The sequence below is a fragment of the Histomonas meleagridis genome (assembly GCF_020186115.1).
Source record: "Histomonas meleagridis strain 2922-C6/04-10x chromosome Unknown contig_33, whole genome shotgun sequence".
Classification (NCBI taxonomy): domain Eukaryota; phylum Parabasalia; order Tritrichomonadida; family Dientamoebidae; genus Histomonas; species Histomonas meleagridis.
Genome location: NW_027150870.1, coordinates 483009 through 506196, shown reverse-complemented (window position 1 = coordinate 506196; position 23188 = coordinate 483009). Strand labels below are relative to the sequence as shown.

The 23188-nt window shown below is 28.3% G+C and overlaps 5 protein-coding genes across 5 annotated transcripts; 2 read left to right on the top strand and 3 right to left on the bottom strand.

The window, feature by feature from the left end:
- Positions 1 to 1743: 1743 nt before the first annotated feature.
- GO595_005361 (AAA family ATPase) lies at positions 1744 to 4239 on the bottom strand (the record flags this gene model as incomplete). Its single annotated transcript, XM_067918595.1, has 1 exon — positions 1744 to 4239. One exon carries the CDS (start codon positions 4237 to 4239, stop codon positions 1744 to 1746), a length of 2496 nt encoding a protein of 831 aa, XP_067774574.1.
- An 8198-nt stretch (positions 4240 to 12437) lies between these two features.
- GO595_005360 (AGC family protein kinase) lies at positions 12438 to 13022 on the top strand (the record flags this gene model as incomplete). Its single annotated transcript, XM_067918594.1, has 1 exon — positions 12438 to 13022. The coding sequence occupies one exon, from the start codon at positions 12438 to 12440 to the stop codon at positions 13020 to 13022; it is 585 nt and encodes a 194-aa protein (XP_067774573.1).
- A 431-nt stretch (positions 13023 to 13453) lies between these two features.
- On the bottom strand, positions 13454 to 13759 carry GO595_005359 (histone H4-3; the record flags this gene model as incomplete). The annotated part of the gene is made up of 1 exon (XM_067918593.1): positions 13454 to 13759. The coding sequence occupies one exon, from the start codon at positions 13757 to 13759 to the stop codon at positions 13454 to 13456; it is 306 nt and encodes a 101-aa protein (XP_067774572.1).
- A 4964-nt stretch (positions 13760 to 18723) lies between these two features.
- Positions 18724 to 19571, bottom strand: GO595_005358 (transglutaminase domain-containing protein; the record flags this gene model as incomplete). The annotated part of the gene is made up of 2 exons (XM_067918592.1): positions 18724 to 19456; positions 19558 to 19571. The coding sequence occupies 2 exons, from the start codon at positions 19569 to 19571 to the stop codon at positions 18724 to 18726; spliced, it is 747 nt and encodes a 248-aa protein (XP_067774571.1).
- A 322-nt stretch (positions 19572 to 19893) lies between these two features.
- GO595_005357 (putative vacuolar sorting ATPase Vps4) lies at positions 19894 to 20208 on the top strand (the record flags this gene model as incomplete). Its single annotated transcript, XM_067918591.1, has 1 exon — positions 19894 to 20208. One exon carries the CDS (start codon positions 19894 to 19896, stop codon positions 20206 to 20208), a length of 315 nt encoding a protein of 104 aa, XP_067774570.1.
- Positions 20209 to 23188: the final 2980 nt, after the last annotated feature.

Sequence of the window (23188 nt, the reverse complement as noted above, 5' to 3'; positions counted from 1 at the left end):
TATAATGCTTCTTCTTCATTGTACAATTTTATAATCAAAAAAACAATAAAGCACATCATGATGAATGCCATTTTAACAAACATTTAAAAGATTTCGCAAATATTGTTAAGGGGTTGAACTCAAATCAATCATAGCAGTACGATAAAAATTTTGTTGCTATGAATAATTCTAATGTACGTGACAATCTTCTGTATATTGGCTCCCATTGTAAAAAATAACGGTACATCCATTTACAATAGCTTGAGTCAGAGGGTTAGTTAAAAAACGAATACATTTAACCTTTAATTTTATTAATTTATCCCGAGATTAAGTCTATATCCCGATGACTATTCAAACAGGTTATCATTAGCAATTATTGTTTAGTTATTAACAAAACGTACATTGACGATGTGATTTTTCACGAAGTAATTGAACAATTTCTACATGAGAATTTTTTGTTGCCAAAATAAGTGCAGTGTCGAATAAATTGAATAATTTCCAAATATTATTTATAAATTTTAAATAACTAAGATAAATATTATTTAAAATATATTAACATTTCCTGTAACAATATCAATTCCTTCTTTATCAAGAAGTAATTTAACTATTTCTACTTTACCATTTTCAGATGCATACATTAATGCAGTTTTAAATATTTTATATAAATTCCAAATATTATTTAAAATATTAAATTGTAAAGATAAACATTAAACAAAACGGATGAATGAGGACATGAGGAGACTTAGTATTAATATCAATTCCTTCTTGCGCAAGAAGTATTTCAACTACTTCAATATTGGCTTTCATGGATGACCATATTAAAGATGTATATAATAATATGAAAAAATTCCGAATATTATAACTGAATTTCAAATAATTTAAAATTACATTAATCGTTAAATTCAAATATCTTTAGATTGACTATAAGTAAATATATGTAATAATCTAGATTTGATTGACTATGTTTAGTTGACTAAAACATTCGATTATCGTTTTTTGAACATTACAAATTTGAAAGATATCGCATATATAAATATATTTATTATCATATAATAAGGCATAAAATATATATGTATGAAAGGAATTCATATTTACATTAAATAAAACTTACAAAATCAGTAAAAATAAAATCATAATTAGTAATAACTTTTATTTAGTGAGTTGTTTCAGAAATTTACCTCCTGAAACATTCAAGTGCGTGTGGAATTATATTTATATGCAGAAAAACTTTTGGATAATTTGATTTAGGTTCTAGAATAAAGCTTGTAAAGGTATAGCTTCTTTTCCACATTAATCTTATGATCTGATTTATTTAAGTTCTTCTACTTTTTTGTTACATATTGCGAAATTTCAATAACAGTTAGAAATAGATTTTGATCGGTGAATTCAAAACTTTTCATTTTGTCAAACACTCTGATTTTACCAAAGTACATGCTTCATGATGTCAGTACAACAATAAATACAGGAGATAAAAATTTGGGTAATTTATCAGCCTGTTTGAATATTTTGACTTTTATCATTTATGAATTGTTTCCACAAGAATTCTCTCATCAACCGAACCTCGCCAAGTTTTATAGGCAAACACGAATATTTTGACTTTTATCATTTATGAATTGTTTCCACAAGAATTCCCTCATCAGCCGAACCTCGCCAAGTTTTGGCAACCCTTCGAAGCTTTTAAAAATCATTACACTCCGAATAAAGTATTGAAAGCATTTCATAATAAATACGATTAAAACAAAGTGAATATTTTGGTTACTTTACTCAAGTCATCAGTACGTCCTTTACCTTATTGTTTGTGAAGACGTTATTTTGTAATTGGTGTGACACTTTCTTATCGATGATAATTGCATGACCTGAATGATTATAGAACTCGTTATGCTTCACAATTATTTCACCATCAGCAGCAAATAATCCATCTGGTGTATTATCATGGATTCTACTTCCAGTAATAGTCAGCTTTGACTTTGCGCCGCTAATGTAAATTGCTTCTTGCGAACATCCATAGAAGTCTGAATCGTCAATAACTAATTCTCCGTCGAATGTCATTGCGCCTACAATAGACTCGTCATGAATCTTTGTCTTCTTACTTATGTTCATTTTACCTTCGTTACTTGCGATTACACCTTTACCAATACCACTTGAATGGAAATCGCATCCGATCACATTCGCAACAGCTTTGCGATCAGATATCAAATGATATTTCAAGTTATTAAAGAAATTACAATTTTCAAATGTTGCTGTCGCTCCATTTTGTACCGCAGAGCCATTAGAAGCAGTATGCGAACTAATTTCTGTGTCTTTAATCGTGGCATTAGTTCCAACTTCTTTGATGACAAGTCCGGACATCATGTTCGAAGTGATCTTACAACCAGTGATTGCGACTTTGCTTTGCTGATAGATTAAGATCGCTGCCATTCCGTTGTTAGTGAATTCACAGTTTTCGAATATTGGCGATGAGCCTTTGATGTCTGCGCCTTGATTTGCTGATTGTGAGAATTTACATCCTTTAAATATTGGTGAGCAACCACTTGTAATATGTACTCCTGCGCATTCTGAAACAGTGAAATTACAATTAATGAAAATTGGATTTGTTGGCTTCTTAACTTCTATTTCTAAATCATTATGAATTACAGCATTAAACTTAGACTTAGAGCCTAATGTAGAAGTGAAATTACATGATTCAAATCGTAATGTACACCCATCTTTCGCATTAACACTTTGTATAATATTATCACTAAAATCACAATTAGTTATAACAAAGTCTCCAATCGCTGCAACTGCTAATATGCCAGTCTTGGATTTGTTAACTTTACAATTCTTCATGAAGCCGTTAACAGCGCCATTCAATACAACCGCCGAATCTTCAGAAACATTTGAAAAAGTGCAATCGGTCATCTCAATCCTTGAGCCTTCTTTGGACGATATCGCAGCCGCTTTCGTGTAGTCAAAATTGGATCGTTCTAATTTTACAACGGTGCCTTTTGAATGGACGATACCGTTGCCCAAAATGCCTTTCATCGATAATCCTTTGCCAGTGAACTGTGCCTCATTCGATAAGCTAATGCCATTCTTACATGCGCCGACAATTTCATCGTCTTCTGAGATACATTGAGCAGATTGTGACATTAAAATAGCAGAGAAATCTTTCGAGTTACTAATGAACTTATTATTAAGTGATAATACATTCGAAAATTCGCATAAGAGTAATGAACCCTTTAAGTTGTCTTTGATTGTATTCGACGTGAGAGAACATTTTCCTTGTTGATACATCGCAACTGCAAATCCATTTTCATGGTCACTAATAGTACTTTCACGAATCATGATTTCGGTACTAGTAGATGTGACATATAAACCATGCATTTTGTTCTTGGTGATCGTACACTTCTGGAAGAGGGCACTCGCTTTGTCTTGGATACTGACTCCATGTTGCTTATTATTCGAAATTTTACAACCAATAAATTTCGATGAACTTTCATCTTGTAAGTAAACACCGCTCTGGCCAGACGATTTGATGGTACAGTTCTTGCAGTAGACAATGGAATTGCCCATAACCGCAATATTGCAATCTTTGGAATCAACAAATTGACAATTAATGAAGGTGGTGGAGGCACAGCCCTTGACAATGACTGCACGGGATTCAGATCCAACAAATTTACAGTTTATAAATGTGACTTCACCATGTGATATTAATACTGATGGAACAGAATCGGTTCCTTTGTAATGGAATGTAAAACCTTCTATAACGGCACCAACTGCTTGGCATTTAAATGCTTCTTCAGAGCCAGCAACAACGATATCAGCTGATTGATCAGCTAACAAATGAATGCCTTTGTTAAGTTCAATTGGTTGACTATATGCTCCACTGGGAATAATGAGTGTGTGACCTTCGGCAAGTTCATTTATTACTTCTTGTAATTTTTTAGATGCAGATGGATTAAATGTAATAATGGTATTGTCAAATGGTCGTTCAATACGAAGTTGATGGGCTGTCATTGGTTGTGGTTCAACTTGTGTTTCTTCAAATTGCTTTTCTAAATTTGAAGTGATAGTTGCAAAGGATTCTAAAACTTTATTTGATTTCTTCTTGAATTCGGGTGATTCTGATTCAAGTTTGACATCTTTATCAAAAGGTTGTAATTGCTTAAATAATCGATCAAGTGATTCAATCTCGGCTACATCTTCTTTTTCAATTGGCTCTTCATCTTTTGATGGGGATTCGTCAGTCAAACCTAAAGAAGAAAGTTTGACTAAGTCCATAAGTCGCTTCATGATGTCAGTTTCAGATGACATTTTAAAAATATTGTAAATAGTTTCGGAGGTTTATATTGATAGAAATTGAATGGGTCTGTCCTATTTCATCTTATCTTATCAAAAAACATTAACAAACAAATCCAATCAGTATACTATGAGCTTTTATCATGGCTAACTCTAGAATGTTTTAAATATTAACTAGTTTTTCGAAAATAAAATAATTTCAAATTATTAATTTTCATTTTTTAGACTTAAGTGTTATAAAGTAGGAAGTAGTTTAAGAATTAATGGTTGCGTTTATTAATGTAATTATAACTATTTTTATTATACATAATGGATTTTTTATGTCTTTGTGTGCGGTTTAATAAAAGTGACAGATCCAATGTCTTTTCCCGGGCAAGGGTTTTCCTTTCAACAAAATATATACATGCAAAATCAATCTTCAAATCAACGTTTTCCACAGAATGTTTTTAATGTACCACTCACTGGAATGATCCCACAACAACAACCTTCACCAAATTCAAAAAAAAAAAGAGGTAGACCAAAAAAGAAAAGACCAGAAGATTCAGATTCAGATGCTGATTTTGTTACTGATACGAGAACTTATAATGATATTTCACCAAGAAGATCAACAAGAACTAGAAGTTCAAGTTCTCATTCAATTTATGTAGAAAGTGACTATGAATCAGATGAAGTTGAAGAAGCTAGTGATCATGGAGATGGACCTGCAATTTGTGAAATTTTTTGCCAAGTACATGAACAAGCCAATAGAATAAAATATCTTGTAAGATGGATCGCAAAAGCACCAATTCATTGTACTCTTGTTCCAGAAGAAGAAATTAAGTCAGGTACAAGATCTTATAAATACTTAGTACAATACAACAAAATAGTACAAGAAACTACAACAGTAATGTCAGATGTAGGTGCTCAATGTTATGAACCATTAGGTACTCCATTTAAAATTGAAAATTTTTTTATTGATAGAATATTATCTCATCGTCAAACAAATGATTTCAAAATTAATATTCCTTCTTTCATCAATGATAGTTCTATATATTTTCCAGGGTATCCTCTTGATGAATTAAAACCATTTGAACAGATGAAAAAATTTGATAATCCATTTTTACCAACAGATTGTGAAGTAGGAATGTTTCTTCAACCAAACGGAGTTTATACACTTCAAGGTGAAGTTCCTAATTCATTATCAGATGAATCAAGTAATGATGATCGTGATGAATTTGAATATTTAATTCAATGGAAAGGGTTACCACCCAGTGAGTCAACATGGGAAACCATACGATCATTAAAAGGGGAAATATTTTCATGTGTTAATATTGATCAATTTGATCGATTTCATCAATCTTATTTAAGACGACGTCAATCGCATGAAATACCTTTAAGTCCAATAACACAAGTAGTTCCAGTTGATAGAATTCCTTTAACAGACTTACAGAACCAAATCGTGTTCGATTTATTCAAATCAAAATTAAACGGAAATAACGTACAAATTTTAACGGGCGCCGGCACTGGACGAGTTTTAGCATGTGTTAGTTTTATTCATAATTTAGTTGCCCAATTTTCATTTTCAAGAAGTACATTAATAATCACAGATGAATATTCTTCATATATTTGGAAAGATACAATTTCACTTACGACTAATTTGAAATGGATCGAATACTTCGGACCCGTATCTGAGCGTACATTTGTTCGAACACATGGTTTTGATGATAAATTGTTCGATGTAGTGATTACTAGTCCAACTATTTATGGACAAGATAGGAATATCTTTAAGAAATTTCATTGGGGGAACATTATTATTGACATGATTCATTCATCTACAATTAAAGTTGACAATAAATTTATCGAACGAGCGAACACATTTACTGTTTTATTAAGCGACATACCGAATGAAGATTATATACCAATTGATTATGAATTTGCAAAAAATAGTGTATTTAATTTTGATGAGAATATTATATTTGTACCGAATAGTATAAAAAATATAACATATAAATGGATTAGTTCTGTGTTTCGTACGAAACAAAGTCGTTCATCATCTTTACGTGGTACGAAATTAGTTCAACAACTTTATTATTTATCATTTAACCCAATTGCTATACCAACATTTTATCATGTATTAAAACAAGAATATATGTTCAAGAATGGCGTTAATGAACATACTGTTCTTGATGATTCACAAAAAATTGATTTTATAATATCAACAAATTCGAAAATTATGAAAATTTTAGAAATGATCGAAAACATAAATCTAACATTTGTAGTTTCGGATAGTTTATGTTTATTACGTTTAATACATAAGGTTATAACTTCAACTGGTAAGGGTTGTTCAATTTTAAATTCGAACATTGAAAATGATAATGTTAAAAATGATTTTGTTGGTAGTGTTATCTTATTAACAAGAGATATATTAACAACAAAAATTGACAGATTTATAACGGGTTTACAACAGATTATTTTCGTGGATATTGCAAAGAATTTTAAATCGGAAGTCAATTTCATTCAATATATTCTATCAAAAAATCCTGATCATTCAATACCTGTTTATCACATACTCACACAGAATTCCATTGAATCCGAGATTTTTGCCAACACAATTGAAGGCAGTAATTCAATTGACGGCGGTTGTTTGAACTTCTCACTAATGAACACGTTTGAAGTCGATACATATTTTCGAATTGCTTTTTTATTATCAGATCCACAACGATCACAACAACAAGAACAACAAACAGATCTTCAACTTCATTATCCAAATGATTTTATGCATATTAAAGATATCATTGGATTTGATCATTCCAAAATTTCATCGACAGATTTTTGGGATTCAATATTTGGGTCATTAAGTCCATCATTAGGAAGCAACAAAAGCGCGTGGAAAAGTCCCGATTGTGCACAATTACTTACAGCGATGTTTCGCTTTGGCATTAATCAATGGGAACGCATTTCTAATTTTGTAGAGAAACCAATTGAAGAAGTTGTTGTCTATGGCAAATCCATATTATTAAGTTTAATTAGTAATATCTCTCCGAAATATTTACCGAATTATAATGTCATTAATTCGATTCTGTGGTATCAATTTAATAACGAGGCATTCACCACAGAGTTTCATCAAGATAATATGTATTGGCAACACTTAGCGCAAACAGATCAATTAATGTCAACAACATTATTTAATAGTACACCATTCGGTAGGTTATTACATTCGCAAGAAACTATTGATAATCATTTAATGCAATTTACTAAGAATTGGATCGTTAGAGCATTTTTGTCAGTAAGACCAATTAATTATTTACCACCACGTTTTTTCATTGGTAATCAAAATATTAATCCGGAACAAATTTATAGATTAATTAAATCATTTTTGGAATATGGTGAAAATTGGCAATTGATAGCGAAAAGTGTACAAATATTAAATTATAGTGATGACATGCTAAAGAATATGTTTAATTCATTATATTTAGCAATTGCTCAAGATTTGTTTTCATACGTTTTACATGAAATGAAATTGAATGGGCTGAATACGTTAAACTCGAATCCGTTAATTAGGCCGTTAGTGTTAACGTTCGAAAACGGACCGTTTTTTGGGTTTTGGAATGACTTCGAACATCGTTCGATTATTTATGCATTACAAGAATATTTTATCCCTCAAACAATTGCTAGTGAAAGTGATTGGGAAGAATTCCAAGCTATCGCTAGGATCACCTCAAAAAACACAAAAATGATTTCAAGTTATGTGAAATATTTTATTAAATCATTAACAACAGTTGGACCTTATCAACAATTAATATTAAATACAAATGTCATTGTTAACGACGATAACGACAACGATAGGGTAACGGATTTGAGGTACCCCACCATCGTTATACCAGAACAAGATATCAAATCTTTAAAAAGTCGATTTTATGTGTTAAATTATATTCGACAATTATGGCCTTCGTTACCTACCGTGTTTAGAGATCAATTGGAGTTACCAAAAGATTGGAAGATCGAACATGATCAAGCATTGATTGAAGGTATATGTCAATTTGGTTATAGTAAATTATTGTCATTACATACAGTAAATATAGAGATATATGGGAACAATCAATATGATGCAGTAATGAGAACAAGTTTAAAACAATTTGCTAATAGCTTCTTCGCTAAACATGTACTTGTTATGCAACGATTGAAGATGATTGTTATAACAAATTTACCAGTAAGAAGATACTTGAGATTATATGCGAATCCTATTCGAAGATTTAATTTCATTGATCAACAACAGCAAGATCATCAAAATGTAAATCAAGGGCAACAAGATGTAAAAAGAAGAAAAAAGAAAACAGATAAAAAACAACAGGAACAAATGTTGGAACAAACAGATCAAGTGGAGCCAAAGAAAAACGAAACAGAAATTAAGAAACCAAGAACGAAAAATGCCGATAAAAGAAAACCATTCAAATTGGAATTTAATTATAGAGAATTGCCACAGATAATCAACTTTAAGATGTAAGTGATAAATATTAATAAATTATTTTGTGAATTGGTAATTATTTCTTTAATTTTCGTTTTGCTGAAAATTTAAATTCGTTTCGAAATGTTTCTTTTATTGGTACATAAATGAAATAACTTTATTTATTCCTTCAGATTCAGTGGTCCATCATTTTCCATTCATTCAACTCTATCATTTCTTTACACAAAACGAATATCGCATAAACTTTCCATTGTTTTTAATTATGGTTTCGATGTGATCGTGAAAAAAAAAAGTAAATTATTTTTCTTAACTTCCAATAAACGTTTTATGACATTTAAAAAGACTTTTGCGCAAAAGTAGTGTGGAATTTGAATATATTTTGATCATCCTGTTTTGTGGGTGGTCGATTTCGGTTATTGCCGATATCCTACACAAATCCAATAACTTTTCGTTTGATGCAAATTTCAAATTAAATCACCAGAAAATGTCTCAAGAAAACTCAAAAAATCATCTTTCTTATCTTCAATCTATAAATCATATTGTTTTTGAGTTAAATGATTCAAATATTGAAGCATCCATTGATGAACTTGTCAATCTATTTGATGCCAATTATTCATATTCAATTAATTTAGAATTATGTCATATGATATTATCATCTTTCAGAGCCCGAAAGGGAAATATTCATACAAATTTACGATTTTTAAAGAAATTTCACGAAAAAGAAGAAAGCGAAAAATTATTTGACCAAAATCCCATTGAAATATTTCTTGATTACATCAATACGAGGAAATCATATCCACGACATGAAACTATTTACCTTGAAGAAATGTTAATTGAAGATGGTTATTATAAAGCAGATGATTTAATAAGTAATTATTCAATGTTTTTTATTCATCATAAACCAAATCTTGATCCTCAAGAAGTTCCACGTTTTCTACTTAATTTAGCTCGAAGTTATGGGGAAGGGCAAGATCCCATCGAATTACATAAGAAACTCTTTCAAGAAGGAGTTAATCCGACTAAAATAGCCGAAATTATACGAAATGATAATGTTGAACAATTACAAGAATTATCAACACAAGTTGGCTTTTCATATAATCAAACAATTGAAAGGAGTCATTATGAAACATGTGTTCTTCTTAATCGATATTCTGTATCAATTGTTGATTATGCAGCATTTTTTTCTGCTGTTAAATGTTTTAAATATTTACATATGAATGGCGCTGATATACATAAAACAGGTGAATATGCTGTTGCAGGTGGAAACATAGAGATAATTCATTTATGCGAACAAAATAATTCATCATTTGAAGGTGCATATGTAACAGCAATTGAATTCCATCAAAACGATATCTTTAAATATATTTATGAAAACAAATTAGAAGAAAGTGCTAATTTAAATGTGTTAGGAAAGAAATGTATTGTATGTAATAACTATGAAATATTATCATATTTAATAGAGAAAAATTTGGAAATTAATGATGATATAATAAATAAAGCAGCAAAAACAGGAAATTTGTTTCTTGTGAAATATTTTCTTGAAAAACATCAAATACCTAAAAATATTTTAGCTTATGCAACACGTACAAGTAATTATGAACTTGTCGAATTCATTATTAAGAAAGATGGAATTGATATTAACGCTAAATCTATAGATGTTGTTCATAATTATTTGGCGTTTGTTTTCTTGATTTAAAACTCCTTTAATGCGTGCAATGAATGAGAAAATTGCTAAAATGATTCTCGATAATCCAGAAACTGATGTTAATGCAAAAGATATTTCAATGTTTTCTATGGATTTTATTATAAATATTTTATATTTCTAGTTTTTATTTGGAATTTATTTTCTGAATTTCAAACTGCTCTTCTGGAAGCATCTCATAATGGTAGAATTGATGTTGTTAAATTATTACTTCAAAATGAGAAAACTGATATTAATGCTAAAGATGATATTTATTTAATGGTTTTGTTCTTTTTAAATATATTATAAAATTAATTTAAATTATTTAATACAGCACTTTTATTAGCAGCAATTTATAACAAAATTGATGTTGTTAAATTATTACTTGAACAAAAAGATATTGATTATAATGCAAAAAATATTTTTTTGTTTTATTTAAAGTTAATCATTAAAATTTAGTATTTGATTTATAATTTATGGAATTCATTTAATCTGTTTAGAACATTATTCTTTGAAGCAGCTGAAAAAGGTTGGGCTGATGTTTTACAAACTTTATTAAAACATGAAGATATTTGTGAAAATATTAATTTTTATTTATGTTATTTGAAATTTGTTTATGTTATTTAATGAAATTTTATAATATTTAATGAAATTTATTTAAATAATTTCAAAATGCATTAAATTTAGCAGCGAAATATAATCAACCAGAAACAACGAAAATACTTCTTGAACAAGAAGGAATTAATGTTAATGTAAAAGACATTTATTTGTTTTATTTTGGATTTATTTTAATAATTTAATATTTCAAAATTACATTTGGAAATTATTTAAAATATTTTGGACACCACTTATGCATGCATCTTCAGTAGGTAATACAGAAGTAGTTAAGTTACTTCTTGAACATGAAGGAATTGATCTTAATGTTAAGAGTGATGTATATAAGTTTTTATTTGATGTTATATGAAATGTTTTACTGATGCAAAATATTATTTAGAATTTATGAATATAATTTCAAAATGCACTTATACTTGCAATCGAAAGTGAAAACCAAAATCTTGAAATAATTAAATTACTTCTTCAACAAGAAGGAATACAAATAAATTATAGAGATATTAGTTTGTTTGATTTGCTATTTGTTTTAATAGTTTTTAATTTCTTGTGAAAATTTGGTATTTATTATTCCGATTTAAAACTGCTCTTATGCACGCAGTCGAAAATGATAAAATTGAAATCGTTAAGTTACTTCTTAAGTATAAAGGAATTAATTTGAATGTTAAGGATAAATTTTGTTTGTTGTCTTTGAAATTCATATTAAAAAATTTGATGTTTTACAAATTAATTTGAAGTTTTATGAAATTGTTTGAAACAGCTTTAATGTATGCAGCAAGAAAAGGTTCAACTGAAATAGTCAAATTACTTATTAAACAAAAAGGTATTAATTTAAATGTTAAAAATATTTCTCTAATAAAATTAATGTATATTTCCAAAATTTGGAATCAAAAAATAATTTTTGGAATTTATAACATATATTTGATACAGCATGTTCAATTGCATCTGAAGAAGGACATAAAGACATTGTGAAATTGCTTAAAACGAAGAAAAAATAATTAAACATTTCATACAAAGAATAAAATTTCTTAATTTTATAATTTATTTTAAAGTGATCTTTTTTGAATGATACCTGCATATGTATGTTTTTATTCCGAAGGTTTGATATTGTTCATCATATTACTAATGCAAACTTGAGTCAAAATGATTATAAGAGTTACCATTTTAACCGAAAATCGGATCATTTTTAACTCAAAATTAATCTATACCAGCGGTTATAGTGGAGATGCCACATCTCGATTCATTCTTTGAATGTTCGGTCAACTTGGATCACATATAAACGGGTACGAGCTTGACCGCCTCTGTTATAGCACGAATAGCTCTTGCATGTATGTTGCAACCAAGTATCAAAAAAAATATTTACTCAAATTTATTTCCATTACTCAAGGAAACATGGCTGAAGTTGATTTCACATCTCAACTGTAATCGGAATTTCAACATCCATACATGACACCTATTTTGGAGCAATTTTATTATGAAATTTACAGAGTTCTTGTTATGCCTTACGAATGTGGTAAAGCATCATTCGGTGTACAGAATTTATCTAATCTTTCAATTCGCTTCATTTCAATTGTTATGTATAGAATTGCTATTGCTCTTTCAACATTACATAACAATAATATTCTTCTAAGAAACACCAAACTGGCAAATATGATCGTAGATGGAATAGAAAGTGAAGAACCAAAACCACAAATTTTTGACTTCGAAAATTCTATTAAACTGGTTGATAGTGATCCAATTTTATATTCCTCAGATATCTTAAGTTATGGTCTCACATTTTTATTTTTGATTCATGACAATGTTGAAAAAATGTTTGAACAATATCCAGATTTGAAGGATTTGATCCAAAGAACACTTGAAGCAGATCCACAAAAGCGCATAAGTGCTTTTGAGATAATCGAACATCCATTCTTTGAGTCCGTTCTCGGAGATGAATGGATTCGAAATGAAAATGAATCTCTTTACGCAAAAACAAAATCATTGCTCTTTGTTGAAGAGGAAGAAGAGTATGATGACTTTATCGGAATATAATATATGCTGTGTTTAATAAATATAGATTTATAAATGTTTTATTTTTTAATTAACATGTTTAATAGAATTCGAATTTGGTTCCAAATTATTGCATAAGTAATTTCTTTTAATTAAATTTCTGCTAATTTGGAATAACTAAAATTCACAGTGAAACAACGGTTAGTTAGGCCGGTGGCCAATTTTATCTTAGTTGGAAGTTCGATTCTTACAGGTGATATTTTTTATGTTTTTTTTTTTTTTCGGGTGCCCGAACTTGCAAGTTTTGGTGAATGTGTTATTTTAAAGAGTTTTTATGCAATATTTCCATCTAAGATGCCATAGCATATTATAAAATTGGTGGGTAGCAAATACCTATTTTCATCAGTCAAAAAAATTCACCAATATGCATGCAAATTTCATTAAAGCAAAATTTTATTCGATCGAAAATAGATTTAGAAACCATAAAGTGTTCTGCCTTGGCGCTTAAGAGCATAGACAACGTCCATTGCTGTAACTGTCTTCCTTCTTGCATGCTCTGTATATGTAACTGAATCACGAATAACATTTTCAAGGAAATGACGAAGAACTCCACGGATTTCTTCGTATATGTCACCGCTGATACGCTTGACACCACCACGACGAGCTAATCTTCTGATAGCTGGCTTTGTAATACCTTGAATGTTTTCACGCATAACTTTCCTATGACGTTTAGCGCCTCCCTTACCGAGACCTTTACCACCTTTTCCTCTGCCTGACATCTTGAAAAATGGTTGTGGCGGGTTATTATTTTAGCGCTTACAACCACTAACTTTTTCAATAAAACCGTGTGTTTTTTCATTCATTTTTTTTGGCTTCGATTCGACACATGAAATCGGCGGTGTCTTGAATCGGCGAACGTTAGAGCAAAATACCAAATGAGGTGATTAATCACAGTTGTAGTGTTCTGTTAATCTTTTTCTTTTTTGCTTTGAAATAACATCGAATTCCACCAATTAAAGCAACAGCTACAGAAATGGAAATTCCAATGATTGAAGCTATTCCTAATCCACTTTTTTTTTATATTTTACATTCACGTCCATTTTTATTTAGAATTTAATTATAATATTTGTGTTATTAGGTAATTTCAGTTGTTCTTTTTCATTATTTTTATCACGATTAGTTTCAAATATTGTACATTCCTTCTGATAAATGAATTTTCTTAAATTCATCCATTAGAATGTTCAAATTCGATGTAATTGTTATTAATTCTTATTATTGGAATTGGTTCTTTAGCACCGTTCATTATAACATTATTTGGTTGGATAAATGTTTCATATATGATTCATAATCACAAATTAAGTTTTCAACTAATTAATTATAATTATTTGATATTGCAATAACATTTATAATATTTAAGTTTTAAGCTAAAGAAATCTTTCAAAACCCCTTCAGAAAAAATAAAAAAATATAGATAAAGCCTTTTTAAAGAAATTGAGCAATCATTGTATGATCATAAGAATTTTAAATTAAAATTTTTAGGACATTAACCAGATAATTATTGTGGCAAATATGGATACCACTTCAAATGAATAATGTTATAATGAATACCAAATTTGAGTGTCCAATTATGTGAGGTAAAATAATGAAAAAATTCGTCACTTTTGATAAATAATACAAAAAAGGTTGATCAAAATCAATTGATTTCATTTGTTCATGTTGGCAAACAGTCCAAATAAAAAACATCAAAACTCAAAAGCAAGCGAAATGGAAATCATTGAATCAATTCAGCAAATCATATTTGGTTTAAATAAAAAAAATATTTCTCAATCATCTCAAACAATTATTTCCATATTTGATTATGATTACCCATGTTCATTTAATGTTGTTATAAGTCATTTTGTCTTTATCTGTATTATTACTACAGACAATGATTTTACTATATATTTAAATTTCATGAATGAAATTCAAAAATTTCAAGAAACTTATAAAGTCAAATCTAAAATTTTTGATGTTTTTACTAATTTTCTTTTTTTTTCAACACTTATTGAGAAAGAACCAAATTATCCACTTTTGAAATTATGTGAATATAACATTATTGATCCAAAAATATTAAAAGCTAAGAAAAGTCTATATTTTATTCACTATATGACTAAAGAAGAAATTCAAACAATGAATTATCGTTCTTCTAGACATATGTCAAACATTGAAGAACTCTCAAAGAATGATTGGGCGCTTCATAAGAAATTAATTGAAGATGGCCATAATCCAAATGAAATTGCAAAAGTAATTCGAAATGATGAAATAGAAAAACTTCAAGAAATAACATCACATTCAAAATTTAATTATAATCGATATATTCTACCATCAGTTTATGAAAGATGTGGTTTTGTCAATTATTATGGTGTTTCATTAATAGATTATGCAGCATTTTTTGGGTCAGTTAAATGTTTTAAATATTTACTTATGAATGGTGCAAATGTAAATAAAACAGGTAAATATGCAGTTGCAAGTGGAAATGAAGAAATTATTCATTTATGTGAACAAAATCATTCTTCATTTGACAATGCATATGAAGCAGCAATTATGTTTCATCGAAATGATATCTTTTATTATCTTTATGAAAACAATGTTATTGAAATTAAAGATTTAGAAGAATTAGGAATAGAATGTATTATGTTTTGGAACATTGAAATTTTAAAGTTTTTACAACAAAATGGATTGAAAATTAATGAAAATATTATTAATGACAGTGCAAGAATTGGAAATCTTTATCTCATAAAACATTTTCTGAAAGAAAATCCAATTCCAAAAAATATTTTAATATACTCTGTAGAAATAGGAAATATTGAACTTGTTGAATATATTTTAAAACAAAGAGGAATTGATATTAATGGGAAAGGTATTTATTTGCTTAATTTGAGATTTATTTTAATATTTTTTTTATTTTAAAATAATATTTGGAAATTATTTAAACTATATGATACAGCACTTATGTTTGCATCTGGATGTGGTTATATAGAAATAGTTAAATTACTTCTTGAACAAGAAGGAATTAATGCTTAATTCAAAATTAATTTCAATAATTTTAACAGCTTCTGCCAAATTCCAAAAACAAGTTTAGCCTACTTTCTATGAATTTTTATTCAAAGATTAGAAATTTTGCAATAAACCTTATGAAGCACATACTTTATGAAATTTGTTGATTTTTTTGGGCAAAGAAAAACTTGAAATATTCTTTAAATCTTATGTTGACATAATCATATGTAACATACTTATGTATAACATCATGCAGAGCATATTTATGTGTTATAACACAATCATGTATTTCATATATTCAAATATAATATCATCATAAATTACATTATTGTATATAAGATTATATACAATGAATATGTTAAATATGATGTTATATCTTATAATGAATATATAATATTTAATATATGCTATACACAATGAAAATGTAATACATAAATATGTTATGCACAGATATGTTATATACATATATTTAATATACACACATAAATTTATGTTAGATAAAAGTTTCTAATTTATTAATATCATTTTTTTTTTATAAAATCGCGCTATAGTGACAAATTTCGTTATTATAATTCAAGGGCGATGCTTTGTATGAGCTATAATAATTTCAAACACGATTTTAATCATTAAATAAAATAATATTTTTTTTAACATTAAACATATATTTATTGATTTTCCTTTGATTCGCGGAACATCCTTAGAAGCTCCATCCTTTCAAGGTGCTCTGGATTTTGTGATTTGTTAATTTGTTGGTGATTATTTTTTAAAAGAGCATCACACACGAGAGAAGCATCGCACTGTTCAACTGTTACATGTTCCTGATCAGGTTGCCTCGCCTTTGCTTCAGTTATGGAATTTTGAGCAATTAATTCAAATAATTCCATTCCAATTTGTATAAGAATATTTTCAGCTTCTTGTGAAAGAGTTTCTTCATTTCCAACTAGCTGTTTTACCATAGAAGACATGGACCCTTGATTAAATATTTCGGACATAAATAGAAGATATCGACCGTTAATTTTGTATCACAAAAATTCAATCAAAAAATTAATTCTTGATAAAACTATTCAAATGTATATTGACACCACAAAAGCATTAAAAAAGTGGATATTCATCAGTTTACAGTGAAAGCGTCAATATTTGGAACGTTTATTTTAAACTTTTTGATAAAGACCTATATGCTTGTTAAGTTCACTAAAAATGCTGGTGAGTTATGCGCTGGGTAAGAAGTTTTCTTTTGCTGAAGTATCAGCATTCAACTCAATGCATGGAAGAATGCGTATTTCCTCTTTTGTTCCCCAAATATATGAAGATGTTGATAAATTACCAACTATAGAGAGCATTGAAATTTTTCATGACACATGCCAAAGACTTTTTACTTCTTGGATTAATTTAAATTTCGGAAATATTTTGTTACAAATCGAAAATTTAATCAATTTCTGTATTACAGCAATTTCACAAAATGTTGAAATGAATGAATATTGCAACAAACTTAAAAAATCTGAAATACTAGATACACTTCTTATTATTGTAGATTTAAATGCTGCTGAAACACCTCTTCATGATGCAGTTGAAGGAAATCAAACTTTATTAGCTCGTGCGTTTACGTTACTTGTTATACTTTCAGATGCATCAAAAGATGTTATTGTTGATTTAATTACGAAATATGACACTGTTCAAATTATTTTAAATAATTTTGTCAATTATAGTGTTGATACCAAAATAGGAGCATTACGTCTTTTAATTAATCTTTACTCTACAGACATTTTTTTGAATCATTTCAAATATATATTTCAATTATTAGATATGCTATTCAATGAAATCTCAAAGTCCACAGAAAGCCAAGTTCTCCAAAGTTCTTCGTGGTTACTTTCGAACATTGCGAGGAAAGCAGATATTCTTAATGAACGATCAATTGATTTACTTTATCGAATATTCTGTTTTATTTTCCAAAACAACATCGAACCCTGCTATGCACATAGCATATGTGGTTTGTTCTATTTGTTGTTAGTCGTAAATCAATTTTTATCTTCAAAATTTATTGAAGATTTGATTTTAAACTTCATAAATTCGCAAGATATCCCCACTGTATTTTATATTGTTGAGATTTTAAAACTCTGTTATATAAGTTATAACGAAGAAAACATTTCTCGTTTCCATCAAATGATCGATTTTAACGTCTTCCATGGCATGTTAAAAACCGAAAAAAGCATTCAAATTTCAGTGGTGAAACTTTTTCAGAGCGTTGTAAACCGTGGCGGTTTTTACGTTAACTCTTTAATTGCAGCTCAAATCTTTGAGCACATAGGCGCTTTGTTTGACAATCTGGACTTTGATCTAAAAGAAGCAATTCTAGAGTTGTTTTCTATAACATTAATCAATTGCGATGCACTACAAATTAATGCTCTAATACAAATTGGCTTGATTAATTATATCAAGGAATTGATGTTTTCAATTGAAAGTACCCCGCTTTTACTGAAAGGATTATTGAATATTGCACATTTCGATATACCTTTTTTTGACGATGAATTAATTCAATGTTTACAAAATGTTCCAACAGACGATGAAATCACTGAAAACTTGATAAATGAACTAAGGGACTGCATTAAGACTAACGAAAACCTGGTAATTTCTGAAGATGGAGAATGATCATCTAATTTATTGGAAATGCCATTTGAGAATTCATCATTTGTTTTGTTTGAATAAACACTTATTTAATGAAAATGTGATAACATTTGCTTTTTGCTTTATCTTTAAGATCTTCAACAAATTTATCTATATCAGAAAATGTATTCTTTCCAATTGATTTAATTGATCCCAATTTATCTTGGCAATTTTCGTACTTAAGAGTCTTTACATAATAAAATGCATAATCACCAATAGTCGTAACACATTCTTCAATCTTAAGATCTGTAATATCATTAAAGAAATTCTTCCATGGAACAAGTGTTTCGTTTTCAAAATCGCGCATTGGTCCATTTCCTTTAATCGTAAGAAGCCCTTTCTTTAATGTCCACCTAAGATTTGACCCAATTAAACCAGAGTCTGTTGCTTCTTTTTGATAGAATAGTGGCTTATCTTTAGGGTCTTGCCATGGATATGCTTTATATTGATAGTCAACATCAGTAATCGGGAAACCATATTCCAATTCACCATTAACATAAGTATAATATTTCCTATGATATGAACCATCAAGTGCCTTTAAGAATAATCCTTCTCGAGAATCTGTGCTATCATATGCATACCAATCTTCGCCAAGATGAACCCAATTCCATGCATGACTACCTTTTGTAATTCCAATAACAGCAATCCCTTCAATACCTGCACGATTAAAGAAGAGAGATGATATAGCTGAATAACCTTGGCAAACGACTTTATGGTCAACAATTGCATCGTATGCTGAATTTCCGTTCTGGCCTACACCACCATATTCGATGTTGTCACTAATCCATATCCAAATAGCAACTAATTTTTAGTAATCTGTGCGAAGATCATTATCAGCGCCATATCCTGAGAAATTACCAGTTGCAAACATTTCATCGACTGCTTTCCGAACATCGAGAGAGAAAATGTTGAATTTCGTTCACCGAAAAATTTGATATTAATGTTATATGTATATGCGATATATGGTTCTCTTCTATTCTTCATCAATGTCATTAACCTATTAAAAAAAAATTAATAAATATCATGAACTTCACTTAAAAAAGTATTTGCAAATGTCATGCGCCTTGTTCGAATTTAATCATGGTAGATTCATCAACACCAAATAATTTTGGTATGAAATAATTGTTTATTTCAAAAGTTATATATGGAAGTTAGATAAATTATATATAATTAAGAAATTTCCACGCGTTTGACAGACGGATATTCAGGTGCAGATATGAACATTTTGGCACGCGATGCAGCTATGGCACCAGTGAACCGTATCCAACAAGCAGAAAACTTCGTTGAGTACCAAGGGCAATTATATCCATGTAACCCGGGCACACCAGGCTCAATGCACATGACAGTCCTCGAAATGTCGCCAGCGCAATTGGCGATGCTTAAGCCTCCTTCGCTAACAATAGATGACTTCCGCCAGAGTATCCAAAAAGTGCGCCCATCAGTTTCTAAACAAGACCTCATTCAATATGAGAAATGGACAAAAAGAAATTCGGTCAAGAAGGTAATTAACTTAACTAAAATAAGAAATTAATGAAATTGTTATAGAATCAAAACGTAAATTTTTCGAAATGTTAACATGTGTCTATGGAAAGGAGCAAAAGATTTTTGAGATAACATTAACATTACTTCAAACTCAAAATATATCCATTCTATTGTGGTGTAAATTCCATACTAAGGTGTGGCTAATCGTCTGATTTGCAAGTTCCTGCGCAGAAAGTATAAATATAAAAATAAATAGGTATATATTCCCCAATGGTAGTTTTTACTAAATCCCAAAATTACACAGTGATATTGGCTATGATAAAAGCCCCTAACTAAAAGTTAAAAGTTCAACCAGATGGGAGGGGGTGACAATCACGTCAAACGATCAAGATCTGTGTGTTTATGCACGATAGAATGTCAAAAAACTCAAAAAGTATAGAAAAAAATGGAGATCATACAAAAAGTGAAAATCACGATCAAAAACGAGCGTAAAAATCGTTCATTTGAATACTTTACAATACTAAAATAAAATCATTTTTTTGCAAAATTCGCTTACGATTTTTTATTAATTTTAATATAATCAAATAAATACGAACCACAACCTCTGAAACTCATTCAATTCTTATAAAACACAATTTTTTTCCCAGCACATTTTAAAATCAGAATAATCAAGATATTAAATTTCTGAAGAATAGTCAAGATATTAGAAATTTATTAAATGCATTTAATTTCTCACAAAGTGTAGTTAATTTTTAAAAAATAACATTTCTATTTGTGATATCACTTTTTATGTGGATTTTTCGGTTTTGAAAAAGTGACAGTAGAATTCCATGTGATTTATAATCTCGTTGTACGTTCTGCAAAAATACATCGAAAAATGCATTTTTCATCAGTATTAAAGAAAGCTATAGTTATAAATATTAAGAAATATTAAAATATTTGATGATGAAATAATTATTCTTTTCATTTATTGATATTTTTTAAAATATTACTTATTTCTGGATATTCTTTGATCAAATCATTAATTTTATCATAACTTAAAGTTTTTACAAATTGAAATGATATTGGTTTTGCAATATAAATCATTTTCTTTAATATATTCCAATTATTTTTGTCATTAAATATATCAAAATGATTAACTATTGGTAATATATGTCTAAAAAGATATTTAAAACATTTTTCATTCGTAAATTTACAAATTATTTCATATAAAGTATTCATTAATAAATCCAAAGACTTGTGGTTTTGTATAATATAATTTATAGCTATTGTACATTTTTCATAAGTTAATAAACCATTAGTTTCAAAACTAATTTTTAATGCTTCAATTGCTTTATTATATAAATTTGATGTTTTTGTTATATTATTTAATAAAATTATAAATGTTATACCATAATCATTATAAATTAATGAAGATAATGCACGCCTTAATCCAACGATCGATAAATTTAACATATAATGTAAATATTGTTCAAAATCATTTGGCGTATTCTTTAATAATGTAGGAATTATTGGTATTAGAAATCTTGGATCATTATATTTAATAAGTTCTTTTTTAAGGATATTAAATAAATCTTTCGATATATATATCAATTGTTTTGAAACATAATCAAGATAAATATGAATTAAATCCATTTTATAATTATTTTGTCGTGAATATTTAATAATTTCTTTAATAAAGTCATTATCAAATAAATGCATTTTTGGTATTTTGTTTTTAAGTTTTTTACAAATTAAATTTTTGATTAATTTATTCGTAATTTTATTATATATATCAATTAATTCCCTAAAAATTTCATAATTATATTCAAGCACCATAAAAAATAATTCCATATAAATATTTGATAATTGTATATTATCTTTGATTTCTATAGAATAATTTAAATATTTTATTGCCTTCTTATTAATTTTCATTATAAATTCTTTCTTTTGATAATAATTTTGGATAATATTTAATGATGAATTTGATATTATTTCATCTTCTTGAATTGTTAATTGAAATAAACATTTTAAAAATTTCTTTTGTAAATTTATTGAATCTTTTATATATTCATTTATTGTTAATAATATTTGATTAATTTGTTGAAATTCTTTTGTTTGAAGATTTTGAAATATTTCTTCTGGAAGTTTAGGTAAATTTAATATATAATTTGTAATTAATCCTTCATTATTTAAATTATTACTTATCTTTTTAAGTATTATATTAACAAGTGTATTATAACGCGTTTCTGAGTTATGTATAAACTCATAATTCGTCCATGATGTTAAAAATGTATCAACATATTTTAATGATGAAATAACATTATTGATAATATATGTTGTTATTGGACCTTTACATTCTTCAAAATTAGGTTCATTAAAATCAATAGTAGTAATTAATATTGATATAAATTGTGATTGCATTGTTATTGGTATATATTGTGAATTATTTTGAAGATTTGTTAATGCTTGTTCAATAATAAAAATACCTGATTCTGATGATTTAATATCTTCTATTGGTTTTTCTTCAATTAATTGTTGAATAAGTGCCGTTGTGGTTTGTGGTGGTTTGTAATTTTTAATAATTTCAAATTTTTGAAATCCTTTAATTATAAGTTGAGCGAGTTGATATGATTCTATTCCTTTAAGAACGTTTTGTAGTGCAATACGTTTTTCTAATGAACTTATTTTACGTGGTGGTATTGGAAAAATATACTGTGTATCGACTATGTTTTTCGAACAGCCAAGTGATTGAAGAAGATTATTCATCTTTACGGAATATTGTCCATATTTATATAGTTTTACAAATGGTCCTAAATCAATATCAAGTGCTAAAAGCAATTGATTGCTTGGAACATTCTGTTAATGAACTAAATATTTCTTGTAATGATAGAAGCCCAATAATTGTTTCTTTGTCGTTACAACATCCTGCTTTAGAACATGCGTAGATTGCATCAAAAATTGAAATTAAAAATGAAATTGAAGGTGAATCTGAAGATACTTCATCCTTAAATTCATTAATAATTAATGTATAAGAGATTGCCCCCGCT